This window comes from Scyliorhinus torazame, chromosome 1 (genome assembly GCF_047496885.1).
Source record: "Scyliorhinus torazame isolate Kashiwa2021f chromosome 1, sScyTor2.1, whole genome shotgun sequence".
Lineage (NCBI taxonomy): Eukaryota > Metazoa > Chordata > Chondrichthyes > Carcharhiniformes > Scyliorhinidae > Scyliorhinus > Scyliorhinus torazame.
The window spans coordinates 36,112,676-36,129,624 of NC_092707.1; the positions used below are offsets into that span (position 1 = coordinate 36,112,676).

General features: G+C 47.8%; 1 protein-coding gene across 2 annotated transcripts in view; it reads left to right on the forward strand.

Moving 5' to 3' along the window:
• Positions 1-16,949, forward strand: part of smtnb (smoothelin b) — a 772,002-nt gene that overhangs the window by 719,899 nt on the left and 35,154 nt on the right. Inside the window, exon 19 of one of the 2 annotated variants that reach the window (XM_072486160.1) lies at positions 135-300. The exons of the other annotated variant lie outside the window; for it this stretch is intronic. Coding sequence (XP_072342261.1) covers positions 135-282 — 148 coding nt within the window. The 3' untranslated portion in view covers positions 283-300. The remainder of the gene's footprint in view (positions 1-134; positions 301-16,949) is intronic. 2 annotated transcript variants of the gene reach the window in all.

Genomic DNA, 16,949 nt, shown 5'->3' on the forward strand with positions numbered 1-16,949 from the left:
TTCTTTTTGTTCATTGTATGTCACTGAATGTAATTTATGTTTTTTGTTTTTTCTTGCTTATTTTTTCTCCCTCTCTCCTGTTCCCTGTTGTGTCCCGTCTCCTCTCTCGTTTGACCCTCTCTCTGGTCCCATAGGAAACATGCTGACTGCCCATTGCTACTGGATGTGGAAGATATGGTGCGGATGAAGGAGCCCGACTGGAAATGTGTTTACACTTACATTCAGGAATATTATCGCTGTCTGGTACAGAAGGGTCTGGTTAAAACCAAAACCACCTCCTAGGCATTAACGGAGTTAAGGGTGAGAGACCTTATCTGATTTAGAAATTTTAGGGTTCAGTAGACTTTGGTAAAGAGAAGTTCTTATTTTTCTGCCCTTTCCAAATTTTTCATGTCAACTTTACTTATTCTTTGAACTTCTTCCTGTTTGTTGCTCTACTCCTCCTGAGTTTTTGTTTGTAAGCATACAATTGTTCTCTGGTTTCCATTATTTTGGTAGCAGTAGAAAGGGACTTTAGAAAGGCACTAAATGCTTGGCTCTCTTTAATTATTTGTTTCTTTATATCTGCTTATATGTCTCTGAAACTAACGCATGCGGCTTCTCAGAATGTGATGTTTTTATGATAAAATATACTTTTTTTTTCTTTTTTAAAATAAATTTAGAGTACCCAATTATTTTTTTTCCAATTAAGGGGCAATTTAGCATGGCCAATCCACCTAACCTGCACATCGTTGGGTTTGTGGGGGTGAAACCCACGCAGACATGGGGAGAATGTACAAACTCCACACAGACAGTGACCCAGCGCCGGGATTCAAACCCGGGTCCTCAGCGGCGTAGTCCCAGTGCTAACCACTGTGCTTCCCTATGATAAAATATACTTGATTCATTACATCATTGCTATATTCATTCACTTCTGCTGTTTTGTTTCGCTGAGCTGGATTTAGCGCCCACCGCTGATGAGTTTGAAAGTTGGTGGCATGTTAAATACAGAGGGCAAAGTTTCTGCACGGGCTTGAGGGGGGGTCCTCCTAATGGGCCCCATGGGCCCATCAGCGGCCCCGCACACTTTACCTAGACCTGCCAGTTTGGTTCCTGGTAAGACACCCAAATGCTTTCCAAATCTTGATTCAATGTCACACACCTCTGTCCTAAAATACTGGGGAGTTACTGGCTTCTAATTGACTGATAGCTCTCTGAGGTGGGACCTTCTGGTCCAGGATGACAACAGTCCTGCTTCCAACCTATCAATGGCTAGTTGGCTGTTATTTGGCTGCAGGACAGTTGGTGTTCCACTTGGTGGGCTCTTGCTAACCTTTGAACTGGGGGAGTGGGTGGGAAATCCGGCGCCTCAAATAATTCAACCCAATGCCTCGCCCTCTCCCTAATTCTGTGCAGAATTATGAATGTTATATAAAATTTTCCCACATGCTACTTATTAACAGTTGTTCCTGATCTCAGCTGAGACATCAATGCCGTCTGAAGTAGCTGAGCTGCTTTATTAAGGAGGAAGAGGAGGCTTGCAGCTCAATCAGTGGCATGTCTTGTAACAGAATGGGACATAAAGATATATCAAAAGCTTCATTTAGGCTTGTCTTAAAAATAAGAAGAAATGTTGGGCGTAATTTGGTGGTGGGTACGCGTAGAGAATCTGACCGGAGCCAAAAAGTTGGAAACCTGCCGGCGTAAAATTACATTACAGTTCTCCGAGAAGGTTTTCCAATCTTGTGCCACGCCAGCGGGAAATCACGTCGCCGTCAAATCTGATTGCAAAAAGCTGCCGTGCACACTCAGTTCACCAGCGACTTTGAGGTGAGTGCAATACTGCCATAGTGCTGGGCTGTCCCTGATGCACTGTCACCACTGCTGGGCAGACCAGTTCCTGCCTCCATCTCCATGCTGAGCTGGTCTTTATGGGCAGCATCATGCTGTAGGACCCATGGACCTTCCTGTGTCACTGTCTTGGTTCAATACTGCACCTAGGATTGGGGAGTACAGGGGTCTTCTTCTCCTCCTGGTGCCACACGACAATGTCTAGCTGGATAGCACTATGCTGTGGGACACATGCAGTCACTGCGCAAAGATCCAAAGTTCAACCAGGAGTGGAGTGCAAGGTGAGGCCGGGAGGGTGAAAAGGCTAAGACAAGAGGGCCAATGTGGAAGGAAGTCTGTGCAAGGAGGGGCGGAAGGAAGAGGGCTCACAAGCAGGAAGGCAGAGGGCCAAGGAGGTGGATGGAAAAGATGAACAATGGAAGCAGAGGGAAAACTAAAGGGAGGGAAGCTGGACCCCGACTAGGCTGCATGAAAAGATCACAAGGGAGTCTAAGAGATACCACATAATTTACTGGACAAGGATGCTCAAAGATTCCAGATGGAGTGGGTTAAGGCAAAGTGGGGCATGGGTGCCTCGCAAGTGATGGATGCCTCGCAGTCACCTTCTGGTGGAGGGTGGTTTAATTGAGGAACAGACTTCTTATGAAGGTTGCTATCCTTTTTCCTCTGGGTTACTGATATCCTGCATGGTCTGGTGAAGACAAGTAGGCTGAGTGTGCTGAACTGGTATTTAAATATGGCGCTGGGACCTTCAAACCCACCAGTTAAGGGCAGGTGGATGAACCAGGAGAGTACGGAGACACAGACCAGTTTTCTCTCCAGATGTTGAGCCTCTTTAAAGGGAAAAAAAGATCAGCACTGAGATGTAATGGCCCCGAGTCCCCACCACAGAGGTATCAGGCCCCCCCCCCCCCCCACCACCTCCCCCCAACGCGCCTCACTGACAATACCCCCCAATGGGGCTCCCATTAGGGCCCACCCCTAACACTGCCCGCAGATACATGTTGGCACTTGGCAGTGCCGGGAGAAGTGCTAGCGTACTGCCCAGCCATGTCCCTGTCCCCTGGGAGCTATACTTATCACTATGCCCCCGGATGGATCCCCTCGACTGATTCTCATTTGGCCAAACCAGTTGTAAATTGTGAGGGGAGATCATCTTGGCAGGGGCATGTTAATAGTATTCAAACACACTAAAATCTATTCAAATGAGGTTCATGCCTTTTGTGGATGTGAACCTTGTGTTGTCGCCAACGAGGGGCAGGGAAAATCAGGAAATGCAATCTCTCTGGAGAGAATCACATTTCCCAATTCTCTCTGGATTTTCCACCCACGTCACCGATTCCATGCAGTGGGGACTCAAAATTGCCCCCACTGCTTTTGTGGCTAACATGTCATTTGTTCTCAAATTCTATCTGCATGTGAAGATGATTTAATATCAGAGTGTTTGGAGTTTCAAATAACGAAAAAGGGCAATAAATGTATTTCTGATACTGAAATAATTTAAGATGAAGTTTGAAAAGTCTGCAACTTACTTGACCTGTTGAAATTCCTATTATTTTAATTCATACTATTGCAGCAGAGAAACACTTTAATGTCATTATTTTGAATTGTCTTTTTGAAAGACATTTGCAAGAATACCAGCATAAGGGGTTAAGCTGCCTCGTTAACATTTCAAACAATGCTTGGCAGTTATCTGTCAGTCACCTTCAACTGGTGCATTTTTCCTGGCAACATCTCCATCAGTCAGAGTTAAATTACCAACCAATCTTCTCATAATAGTATAAATTGTTGTTTTCCCCTTATACTGATATTCTTGCGAAGTGTACTGATAAGTACAAGATAAAAAGCTTCAGCAAGTCTTTTTTCTTTTCAGCAATGCTCAAGTTCTGTATTTACAAATAAAAAAGTTAATGTTTTAGATGGGGGTAAACTTTGTTATTAAATGACTTTATGACCGAGGACCTAATTATTAAATAATTTGTCTTGAGATCCCTGTTTATATTTGTATCAGAAGATAAGGATGCAGTTGTTTCTGAGTACTGACTAATTGCTGTCAGCAAAGAACACGGGCGGGATTCTCCCCTACCCGGCCGGGCGGGGGGTTCTGGCGTAATGGAGTGGCGGGAACCACTCCGGAGTCGGGCCGCCCCAAAGGTGCCACGCCAGCCAGGGCTGAAAGGTCTTCGCCGGGCGACGTGGGTCTGCGCATGCGTGGGAGCGCCAGCGGCTGCTGACGTCATCCCCGCGCATGCGCAGGGGAGGGGGTCTCTTCCACCTCTGCCATAGTGAAGACCATGGCGAAGGCGGAAGAAAAAGAGTGCCCCCACAGCACAGGCCCACCCGCGGATCGGTGGGCTCCGATCGTGGGCTAGGCCACCGTGGGGGCACCCCCCCCCCCCCCCCAAGGACCCTGGAGCCCGCCCGCCCGCGCCGCCTTGTCCCGCCGTTCAAAAGGTGGTTTAATCCACGCTGGCGGGACAGGCATTCCAGCAGCGGGTCTTCGGCCCATCGCGGGCCGGAACCCCCCCCCCGCCCCTCCTCCACCTTCCATAACTTTTGACTCCCTTATAGATTGGTATTCTGAATCTAAATAAACTGAACTTAGGCAATCATAAAAAACAACCACTTGAGCAAATATCAGATGGCTTCAACACTTACGAAAGCCTGCCAACATGAATCAAGATCTGAAGATAATGAAGAGGAAAAACAGAGGCAGAGATTTTCCACCATGTCATTATAAAAATACTTGGTTAAATTACATAATTAAATTTCAAGTAAGGCTACATTATAGTACAGTACATGACTGTTACGTTCACTATATGAAGTTTGTGCTCTGGTTACGATTTCATTCCAGTCCATACACATGGAAACACTTTGTAGACCTTTGTGCCACAGACTCATTGAATAATTCATTCAGTGATATGAGCAGCACAGTAGCACAGTGGTTAGCATAGTTGCTTCACAGCTCCAGTGTCCCAGGTTCAATTCCTGTATTGGGTCACTGTCTGTGCGGAGTCTGCACATTCGCCCCATGTCTGCGTGGGTTTCCTCCGGGTGTTCCGGTTTCCTCCCACAGTCTAAAGATATCATAGAATTTACAGTGCAGAAGGAGGCCATTTGGCCCATCGAGTCTGCACCGGCTCTTGGAAAGAGCACCATACCCACGGTCAACACCTCTACCCTATCCCCATAACCCAGTAGCCCCACCCAACACTGAGGGCAATTTCGGACACTAAGGGCAATTTATCATGGCCAATCCACCTAACCTGCACATCTTTGGACTGTGGGAGGAAACCGGAGCACCCGGAGGAAACCCACGCACACACGGGGAGGATGTGCAGACTCCGCACAGACAGTGACCCAAGCCGGAATCGAACCTGGGACCCTGGAGCTGTGAAGCAATTGTGCTATCCACAATGCTAACGTGCTGCCCTTAACTTCATTATAGGCATAAATGGATAACAGTTTAGCTTAATGAACTAATTAATGCCAGTAAAAATAAGAATACTTCCCTCTCCCTGATTTGTTATCCCTCCTCAACTGTGTCCTTTTGCTGTCTGCATGGAAAGCCACTTCTAAGAAGTAGAATATTAAAATTTGCTGACACAATAATGAAGAGGTCTATGAAAGACTTCCAGAGATTGAATTAATGTGCAAGTAAGATTTAATGCTTGAGATAATGGATTCTTCGGTCCCGCTGAAATGAATGGGAGATTTAGCTGAGCGCCGAATTCTCCATCCTTGCTAGCAGCGGTAGCGGGGCGGATTCACAACGGAGAATGCCAGCCAATGTATTTTGGGAAGAAAATCAATGAATCAAAGTAATAGGCTAAAAGGAAGGTTGCAGACGGGGTAGATAATGGATTAATCCAGGATTCATAGAAGTAAGAGTACAGATTGATAAAACTATGAATGAAAATTGCTTATTGTCACAAGTAGGCTTCAAATGAAGTTACTGTGAAAAGCCCCTAGTCGCCACATTCCGGCACCTGTTCGGGGAGGCTGTTATGGGAATTGAACCGTGCTGCTGGCCTGCCTTGGTCTGCTTTCAAAGCCAGCGATTTAGCCCTGTGCTAAACAGCCCCTAATAAGCTATTAGCATTTTGATTTTACAAATAGCGACATGAGTAAATAAGTAATGATTTGCTTCTACAGGGCAGCGCCCTTTTTGTAATACCGGAGGTGATTCCCTGCCCACATTACACCTGGCACACCAGAGACCAGACTTAATGACCATGCCAGGGATCTCAGAGGCCATTGGAGCTCCTGAGTGGTTGGGGACATGGCACCGCCTCATGGCATCTTTGGTTGGCACTGCTGGGTGCCAGGTTGGCACTGCCAAGGGGTGGAGCCTGAAATGGGTTGTGGCCATGAAGAGGGAGCATTTGGTGACCCCATAGCAGGGTGTCACTCACCTGGGGGGGGAGGGGAGGTATTTGATGCTGGCTAGTAGAAGGTGGGGCCTGAGGGAGACCCTTTGAGCTGGCCCCGTTACCAGCGATCTGGAGGGGCTGTACTCTCGCTTTGAGATCGTGGCACCTCAATTTCTGTGAGACCGGGTTTGCCGGCATCTTCAGGTCACACGCATTCACTTTTCCGGCAGGTTTCACCCCTGGCTCCAAAAAATTGACTAAGTCTGGGAGAATTGTGATGCGATTCGCACCGGTTTTCCCACCCAAAATGACACTTAGGGCAGCACGGTGGCACAATGATTAGCACTGCTGCCTCTCAATTCCAGGGACCCAGGTTCAATTCCGGCCTCGGTGACTGTCTGTGTGCACTTTCTCCCCATGTCTGCGTGGGTTTCTTCCAAGTGCTCCAGTTTCCTCCCACAGTCCTAAGATGTGCAGGTTAGGTGGATTGGCCATGCAAAATTGCCCCTTAGTGACAAAATAATTAGGTGGGGTTACGGGGATAGGGTGGAGGTGTAGACTTAAGTAGGGTGCTCTTTCCAAAGGTTGGTGCAGAGTCGATGGGCCGAAGGGTCTCTTTCTACACTGTAAATTGTATGAAATTTCATTTTCCAGCCTCCCAGCCATGTGAGGAGGCGGCACACTGTTTGATGATGGTGGGATTCTCTACTCCCACTGGTGTCAATGGGATTTTCCATTGAAGGCACCCCACACTGCTGGGAAATCTGCAGGTGGGGGTGCGTTGCCAGCAGGACCAGAGGATCCTGCCACTAACGAAGGGCCAGAGAATTTCAGCCTTAGTCATTTTTATGGGATTAGCACCCACTGTGTGGATTTTAGGACATCCTATTATAAAAAGGACATTAAGGCCAGTGTAAAATGATGAAATGAGAAATACCATTATGAGGAGAGAGGTATTACAAAAGGTTTAATAGAAGTTTTCAATAGTTCTTCCCTATTTATTCTATGTTATACAAGATGTTTGTCTGAGTGGTGAGTGACCAGGTCAGCTTAAAATTATCACCAAGGGAATAGAGTCATAGAATTTACCGTGCAGAAGGAGGCCATTCGGCCCATCAAGTCTGCACTGGCCCTTACAAAGAGCAACCTACTCAAGCCCATGTATCTACCCTATCCCCGTAACCCAATAACCCCCACTTAACCTTTTTGGACACTAAGGGCAATTTAGCATGGCCAATCCACCTAACCCGCACATCTTCGGACTGTGGGCACTGGGAATTAGTCATGGATTTCTCCAGCGAAGAATAGCAGATTCTGGTTGGTGTGCCTCTTTCTGTGCTGTAGGGTCTATGGTTCTCAGAGCACTCCTTTTAAAGTCAACTCATTCTATTCTGTGTGCATTGTACAAATTATGTTTTACTGAATTTTTTTACAATGTGTTTTTGTTAGATATCATAATTTGGATAAGTCATGTCACCCAGTGATGAGTTTGCTTGTCAAACAATGCAGGCAGTCAATGATGCATTAGCCTCAAGCTAGGTTACATCATATTTTGGCTTGAATTTGAAAATAACGTTGGGGGAAGGGTTGCGCTAAGGTTTACATCTGTTTGAGAAGAAGCATATGTTTCCTTGGCTACTAAACAGTGTACAAAACTGAAGTATCTTTATTGAAAAGGTTTTCCACAGCTCCTGACGTCTTGTTATTGCTGCAATCAATGATTGTGTATGTTTTATGTGTTTCAAAAAAATTCTAAGTTAAGCTTTTCTGTCAAGAAAATTAACGGGCATCTGTGAACTATTCCAATCTTTGAAGGTCACTGCCTCTGTGGGTTGTAAACATTGACTTTATATGGTGTTTCTTGTGTGAGGCCAAGATCATAATGTGCCTTTGAGTCCTGCATAATATGACTTTAAAAGGAAGATTGCAGTTGTATTAATGAATTTATTTCCTGCCAGAAATAAATTAGAAGGATTTATTTTTTAAGTTCTTTGTTACTTTCTTAGGCTGTTATTTGTAAAAGTACCCTTTATCAAATTCCAGTGGCTGTTTTCATGTAAGAATGATATATGGTATGGTTACAGCTGCCCTCGTGGCTCAGTTGATGGGGTAGAAATCTGTATCGGCCTGTTTTGCACACAAACCTAGTTCTATGCTGACAGCAAACACTTAATCACGTGGGCTGAACTAGGAAATTTAATTTATCAAAGCCCCTCATTATCATGAAATATGTGGACTACCACCTGCACTGTTTATTTGCAGCTCATCTAATTGGAGACTGGAGTATCATGCATTTCTGACCCAATTTAAAGAGAGCCGGGAACTCTTACAGATATACTTTGGCTGCAACCAACTGGAAGGCATGTTTGCAACAGAGTACAGAGTAGGTCAAGGAGATGCTTCAAGGGCACACTACTTTTCAAGTGCAGCATTCATTGCATCATACTTCGCTCTACCTTATATGGTTCATTACCACATCTCCTACTATCCTCACCATTATAGCCTTTACCTCCTCATCTCTCTTAACCTTCAACTTCAGCACCAATATTTGGGGCGGGATTCTCCCGCCGGGTACGCATGGCGACCGGAAATTGCAGCCCCAGGTCAATGGACCTTTACATGGTCCTCCCCCCTACGTGGCGATCTTGCAGTGGGTGGGGCGAAAGAATCCAGCGCTTGGTCTTGATATGCATATCCGCAAAGTATCTCGCTAGAGTACAAATAGCACTCTCCCTTATTTCTTGCAAATCAAGCTGGTAATCAATAACAGAGTTGTTGAGAGCAGGAGGAGGGAGAGCATCTATTCAGCTGCTCTCAAGGAGGACCTCTTGGATTTGTTAAGTGCTGTGGCTCAAGGGTGTATCTTGCAAAATGCTTGTCCACGTTGCATTTGTTCTCTTCTCACCTTCACACACTTATGCCTGACAGAATGCAGCTGCTTTCAGCAGTCATTCATCCACCTCTGCTTCTACTTGACACTAAAAGATGATCCGTGTTCTTCTCTTTATTTTCAGGTGAAGCAAATGCAGCATACCCAGAGGCTGAGGAGATTGAAGAGAGCAGCACTCATGATGCTCAACAATCTTAGTAATTACCATCTCAGAAATCAGCTGTATGGAAGGAACCTGAGCATCTTAGGTCCTTACCATAACAATGGGGCCATTTCTATTCTGGAACCTGACTCTCGGAATGGGACGGCCAGCAGTTGCTTTTTACCGGAGAAAACTAATTTGGATCCCACCTCCAGGCTCCCTGAACAGTTTGGGTAGCAGGTAGATTCTCCATCCTGTCAAAGAAAGTACTTCTAATCGAAGGGACCAGGGCACTCTAGTAACAGGCACTTGTTTTGTACCTGAACTGCTGTAACCTGCAAGCACCAACTGTTGGAAGGTGGGATTAAAAATGCGGAGCTAGTTTTTTTTTTATGGCTGACGCAGATATAGAACATAGAACATAGAACGATACAGCGCAGTACAGGCCCTTCGGCCCACGATGTTGCACCGAAACAAAAGCCATCTAACCTACACTATGCCATTATCATCCATATGCTTATCCAATAAACTTTTAAATGCCCTCAATGTTGGCGAGTTCACTACTGTTGCAGGTAGGGAATTCCACGGCCTCATCACTCTTTGCGTAAAGAACCTACCTCTGACCTCTGTCCTATATCTATTGCCCCTCAGTTTAAAGCTATGTCCCCTCGTGCTAGCCATTTCCATCCGCGGGAGAAGGCTCTCACTGTCCACCCTATCTAACCCCCAGATCATTTTGTATGCCTCTATTAAGTCTCCTCTTAACCTTCTTCTCTCTAACGAAAACAACCTCAAGTCCATCAGCCTTTCCTCATAAGATTTTCCATCCATACCCGGCAACATCCTGGTAAATCTCCTCTGCACCCGCTCCAAAGCTTCCACGTCCTTCCTATAATGCGGTGACCAGAACTGTACGCAATACTCCAAATGCGGCCATACCAGAGTTTTGTACAGCTGCAACATGACCTCATGACTCCAGAACTCAATCCCTCTACCAATAAAGGCCAACACTCCATAGGCCTTCTTCACAACCCTATCAACCTGGGTGGCAACTTTCAGGGATCTATGTACATGGACACCTAGATCCCTCTGCTCATCCACACTTCCAAGAACTTTACCATTAGCCAAATATTCCGCATTCCTGTTATTCCTTCCAAAGTGAATCACCTCACACTTCTCTACATTAAACTCCATTTGCCACCTCTCAGCCCAGCTCTGCAGCTTATCTATGTCCCTCTGTAACCTGCTACATCCTTCCGCACTGTCGACAACACCACCGACTTTAGTGTCGTCTGCAAATTTACTCACCCGCCCTTCTGCGCCCTCCTCTAGGTCATTGATAAAAATGACAAACAGCAACAGCCCCAGAACAGATCCTTGTGGTACGCCACTTGTAACTGAACTCCATTCTGGACATTTCCCATCAACCACCACCCTCTGTCTTCTTTCAGCTAGCCAATTTCTGATCCATATCTCTAAATCACCCTCAATCCCCAGCCTCCGTATTTTCTGCAATAGCCTACCGTGGGGAACCTTATCAAACGCTTTACTGAAATACATATACACCACATCAACTGCTCTACCCTCGTCTACCTGTTCAGTCACCTTCTCAAAGAAGTCGATAAGGTTTGTGAGGCATGACCTACCCTTCACAAAGCCATGCTGACTATCCCTGATCATATTATTCCTATCTAGATGATTATAAATCTTGTCTCTTATAATCCCCTCCAAGACTTTACCCACAACAGACGTGAGGCTCACCGGTCTATAGTTGCCGGGGTTGTCTCTACTCCCCTTCGTGAACAAAGGGACCACATTTGCTATCCTCCAGTCCTCTGGCACTATTCCTGTAGCCAATGATGACATAAAAATCAAAGCCAAAGGCCCAGCAATCTCTTCCCTGGCTTCCCAGAGAATCCTAGGATAAATCCTATCAGGCCCCGGGGACTTATCTATTTTCAGCCTGTCCAGAATTGCCAACACCTCTTCCCTACGTACCTCAATGCCATCTATTCTAATAGCCTGGGTCTCAGCATTCTCCTCCACAACATTATCTTTTTCCTGAGTGAATACTGACGAAAAATATTCATTTAGTATCTCGCCTATCTCTTCAGACTCCACACACAACTTCCCATCCCTGTCCTTGACTGGCCCTGCTCTTACCCTAGTCATTCTTTTATTCCTGACATACCTATAGAAAGCTTTTGGGTTTTCCTTGATCCTACCTACCAAATACTTCTCATGTCCCCTCCTTGCTCGTCTTAGCTCTCTCTTTAGATCCTTCCTCGCTACCTTGTAACTATCAATCGCCCCAACTGAAACTTCACACCTCATCTTCACAGAGGCCTCCTTCTTCCTCTTAACAAGAGATTCCACTTCTTTGGTAAACCACGGTTCCCTCGCTCGACGCCTTCCACCCTGCCTGACCGGTACATACTTATCAAGAACACACAGTAGCTGTTCCTTGAACAAGCTCCACTTATCCAATGTGCCCAACACTTGAAGCCTACTTCTCCAACCTATCCCCCCCAAGTCATGTCTAATGGCATCATAATTGCCCTTCCCCCAGCTATAACTCTTGCCCTGCGGTGTATACTTATCCCTTTCCATCAACGTAACGTAAACGTCACCGAATTGTGGTCACTGTCCCCAAAGTGCTCTCCTACCTCCAAATCCAACACCTGGCCTGGTTTATTACCCAAAACCAAATCCAAAGTGGCCTCGCCTCTTGTTGGCCTGTCAACATATTGTGTCAGGAAACCCTCCTGCACACATTGTACAAAAAACGACCCATCTAATGTACTCGAACTATATCTTTTCCAGTCAATATTTGGAAAGTTAAAGTCTCCCATAATAACTACCCTGTTACTTTCGCTCTTATCCAGAATCAACTTCACCATCCTTTCCTCTACATCCCTAGAACTATTTGGAGGCCTATAGAAAACTCCCAACAGGGTGACCTCTCCTTTCCTGTTTCTAACCTCAGCCCATACTACCTCGGAAGAAGAGTCCCCATCTAGCATCCTCTCCGCCACCGTCATATTGTTCTTGACTAGCAGCGCCACACCTCCCCCTCTTTTGCCTCCTTCTCTGAGCTTACTAAAACACCTAAACCCCGGAACCTGCAACATCCATTCCTGTCCCTGCTCTATCCATGTCTCCGAAATGGCCACAACATCGAAGTCCCAGGTACCAACCCATGCTGCCAGTTCCCCAACCTTATTTCGTATACTCCTGGCATTGAAGTAGACACACTTCAAACCACCTACCTGAACATTGGCCCCCTCCTGCAAAGTCAAATCTGTGCTCCTGACCTCTATACTCTCTCTCATTTTCCCGTACCCTAAAACTACAATCCAGGTTCCCATGCCCCTGCTGCATTAGTTTAAATCCCCCCAAAGAGCACTAACAAATCTCCCCCCCAGGATATTTGTGCCCCTCAGGTTCAGATGTAGACCACATGTAGATACAGTGGGCTGAATGGCCTTTTTCTGTGCCGTAACCTTTCTACGGTTCTATGGTTGACCATTGCCAATGCGTGCCTACCTGCTTCACTGAAAAAGAAGTCTTGTTTGAGGAGGCCGCATATATCAGCAGTGACGAGTTGTGAGGTCCTGAGCCTCTGAGACACTGGGACTCGAGTCATGTTGATTGAGCTCATGCTCTGACTGTAGACCCTGTGTTGGGAGTCTCACCGCCTGCTGGCTGGATTTTGCTGTCCATCCCACCTGCTCAGATGAAATGACTTTTTATTAGTCATTGTAAGCACCCTCTTGAGAGAAGAAACGCAACCAACCTGCCAGTCCCTGCTCGGGCCGGCTTGCCCACTGCAGTAACTATCTACAATCACAGTCCCGTTGGGACAACCAACCTGCCAGTCCCTGCTCGGGCCGGCTTGCCCACGGCAGCAACTACCTACAATCACAGTCCCGTTGGGACAACCAACCTGCTAGTCCTTGCTCGGACCGGCTTGCCCACGGCAGCAACTACCTACAATCACAGTTCATGTTGGGACAACCAACCTGCCAGTGTCTGCTCAGGCTGGCTTGCTCACGATAGTAACTTTCTACAATCACAACTCATGTTGGGACAACCAACCTTCCAGTCGCTGTTCGGGCCAGCTTGACCATGGCAGTGACTATCTGCAATCACAGTCCCCATTGGGACAGCCAACCTGCCAGTCCCTACTCAGGCCGGCTTGCTCACGTCAGTAACTATCTGCAATCACAGTCCCCATTGGGCAACCAACTTGCCAGTCCCTGCTCGGGCCGGCTTGCTATAGTAACTATCTACAGTTGCAGTCCCCATTGGGCAACCAACCTGCCAGTCCCTGCTCGGGCCGGCTTGCCCACGGCAGTAACTGTCTGCAATCACAGTCCCGTTGGGACAACCAACCTGCCAGTCCCTGCTCGGGCCGGCTTGCCCACGGCAGTAACTATCTGCAATCACAGTCCCGTTGGGACAACCAACCTGCCAGTCCCTGCTCGGGCCGGTTTGCCCACGGCAGTAACTATCTACAATCAGGACTTCCGGTGGCGGCCATGGAGTGAAAGGTCGCACATTTGGCAGCTCCCGCTCTTGGTGGTCTTTTTGTGGCTTTTAAGCTAGATTTCCACAGGAATTTTTCAAAATAAAGGTATAAAAGCGAGAGGACAGGGAGTTGACCCTTAGTTTATGGAGCTGCGCCCGAGGAAAAATTGGAAAAGGAGAAATCAAAAGTTGGCTGGAAGCGAGGAACTGAGTTTGAAGGAGGCAATGGCGGAGAAGCAGGGTTTGGCTTCGCCAGCTCAATGGTCGACAGACTAGTTGGTGGACATCTTGACCGAGAAGTTCACTCAACATCGCAAGGAATATGCAGAGGACCTGGCCCAGGCGGTGGACTCGATCAGGGCGGTGGTCGACCGTGTGGAGGAGAGATTGACGACCCAGGGACAGGCGATCTGGAAGTTGGAGGAGCTGGCGATGGAACGAGAGGAGCAGTCCACTGCGATGGCAATGGAGATCGGGATGCTACAGGACCAACAGAAACGGCTGCTGGAGAAGGTGGAGGACCTGGAGAACCATTTTCGGAGACAGAATATCCAGAGGGGAAGGAAGGATCGGATGCCGGTGCATATGTGGGGAAGATGCTAGAGAAGATGATCGGGGAATGTTCGTTCCGCAAGCCGTTGGAGGTGAACCGGGGCCATAGGGCACTTATGCATAAGCCCCAGGGGAGTGAGCTCCCGAGACCGATGTTGGTACGGCTGCATTGGTTCCTCGACAAGGAACGCATCCTGAGGTGGGCCAGGCAGACAGAACGGTGCGTGTGGTAAGATTCTGAGATCCAGGTGTACCAGGGCTTCGGTGCAGAACTCGCAACGAGGGCGAGTTTTAATAAAGTCAAGGCGGCCCTCTACGAGAAGCAAATAAAGTGTGGTCTGCTTTACCCAGCCCGTCTTTGGGTGACATATAAGGGTCGGGAGCTGTATTTTGGGCTTCATGAAGGACAATAACCTGGTAGACAAACAAGGATCTAAAACCTTGACTGTGTAGTTAGAAGTTATGTGTCCTTTTAAAAACCTTAGTCTTTTAACTCTATAATTTAAGTTGCAATGTTTGAAAAGCTGTTTGAGTTTTTACATGTGTAATTCCTTTTCCTTTGTCCGGTCTTTTCTATTTGGTTCTGCTTGAAGGTGTTAGAATAGCTAAGATTTTGTTAAGGGAGGAGGGGTGGGCCTCTGTGCTTGGACCTTGGGAGGGATTGTTTATTTTTTTTTGTACTTTGTGCCATTGTTTTGGGAACTTATTCTAAGAGTGGGGGGGGAGGGGAACCAGCAGGTGGTAGGATGCTAGGCACCGGGTGCGGGAGCTGCAGGCTAGCTTGGAGGGCTAGTTCACGGAAGCAAAGTGAGGGGTGAGCTGAAGATTAATGTTGTAGGGGGGTGGGGGGGGGGCTGCTGACGAGGAGGGGACTTTTAGGAGGTTGGAGGGGGAGAGTAGATGACGGTTGCTGCCGAGGGGTGGGCCAGGTGAGCTGCGGGGCATGGGCCAAGGGCTGGCGTAGGAAAGGTCATGGCTGATCGACAGGGGAGGGGGGGAGGGCCCCCCAACCAGGCTGGTTATTTGGAATGTTCGTGGACTGAATGGGCTGGTTAGAAGAGCCCGTGTGTTCGCACACTTGAGACAGCTGAAGGTGGACGTAGCCATGTTGCAAGAGACAAACTTGAAGCTGGGAGACCAAGTTAGATTGAAGAAGGGATGGGTCATACAGGTGTTCCATTCGGGATTGGACTTTGAAACAAGGGGGGTGGCAATCTGGTTTACAAAAAGGTCTCATTTGAGGTCGGGAAGATCGAGGCAGACCCGGGAGGTAGATTTATTATGGTTAGCAGGAAGCTGGAGGGAATGGCAATAGTGTTGATCAGTATATACACCACAAACTGGGATGATGTCGTGTTTGTCAGGAGGGTGCTGAGGAAGATTCCGGACCTCGACTCGCACCGGCTGATTATGGGGGGGGGATTTTAATACGGTTCTGGATCCGAGGATAGACCGGTCGAGTTCCAGGTCGGGAAAAGTATCAGCAATGGTGGAAGAACTGCGGGGGTTTATGGAGCGCATAGGTGGTGGTGGGGGGGGGGGGTTGGTGGGGGGGGGGGGTTGGATCCGTGGAGATTTGGGAGGCCAAGGAGCAAGGAGTATTCCTTCTACTCCCATGTGCACAAGGTATACTCTAGGATAGACTTTCTCGTACTTGACAAAACACTGTTGGTGGAGGTAGAGGATACTGAGTATTCAGCAATCGTGGTGTTGGACCACGTTCCACACTGGATAGACCTACGGGTAAGCACAGGAAAGACCCAGCGTCCACAGTGGAGGTTAGATGTAGGGCTGTTAGCAGAGGATGAGATTTGTGAGCAGGCGAGGGAGGCCATTCGGGGATCCATAAAGAGCAATGACACGGGAAAGACCACGGCAGGGGTGGTTTGGGAAGCATTGAAGGCGGTTATCAGAGGGGAATTTATTTTGATTCGGGCCCACAGGGAGAAGACGGAACGGGCGGAGTTGGACAGGCTGGTAGGTGAAATCTTACAGGTGAACAGGAGATATGCGGAGTCTCCGGATGAGGAGCTCCTGAAGGAGCGGCAGAAACTCCAAATGGAATTTGGGCTCCTGTCCACAGGTAAGGCAGAAGGGCAGTTGAGGAGGGTGAAAGGGGCAATATCCGAATATGGGGAGAAAGCCAGTAGGATGTTAGCACATCAACTGAGGAAGCAGGAGGCGGTGAGAGAAATTGGGAAAATAAAGGATATGAGGGGGAAGGTGGTTGTGGACCAGGGGATGATAAATGATGTGTTTCGCGAATTCTAGAGGGGGGGGTTGGAGCACAGAGTCTCGCTCTACGCGGACGATTTACTGCTTTATTATCACAAACCCGTTGGGGGGGATGGCTGGAATTATAGAGGCACTGGAAGAATTTGGGCGGTTCTCAGGCTACAAGTTAAACATGGGAAAGAGCGAGGTGTTTGTGATTCAGGCACGGGGGCAAGAAAGGAGACTGAGAGAGTTACCTTTTAAGGTGGTGGGGAGGAGCTTTAGGTATCTGGGGATCCAGGTGGCTAAGGATTGGGGACAGCTCCAGAAGTTAAATATGGGTAAAGCGGTCGATCAGATGAAAAGGGATTTCCGCAGGTTGGACATTATCCCGCTGACACTGGCGGGGAGGGTGCAG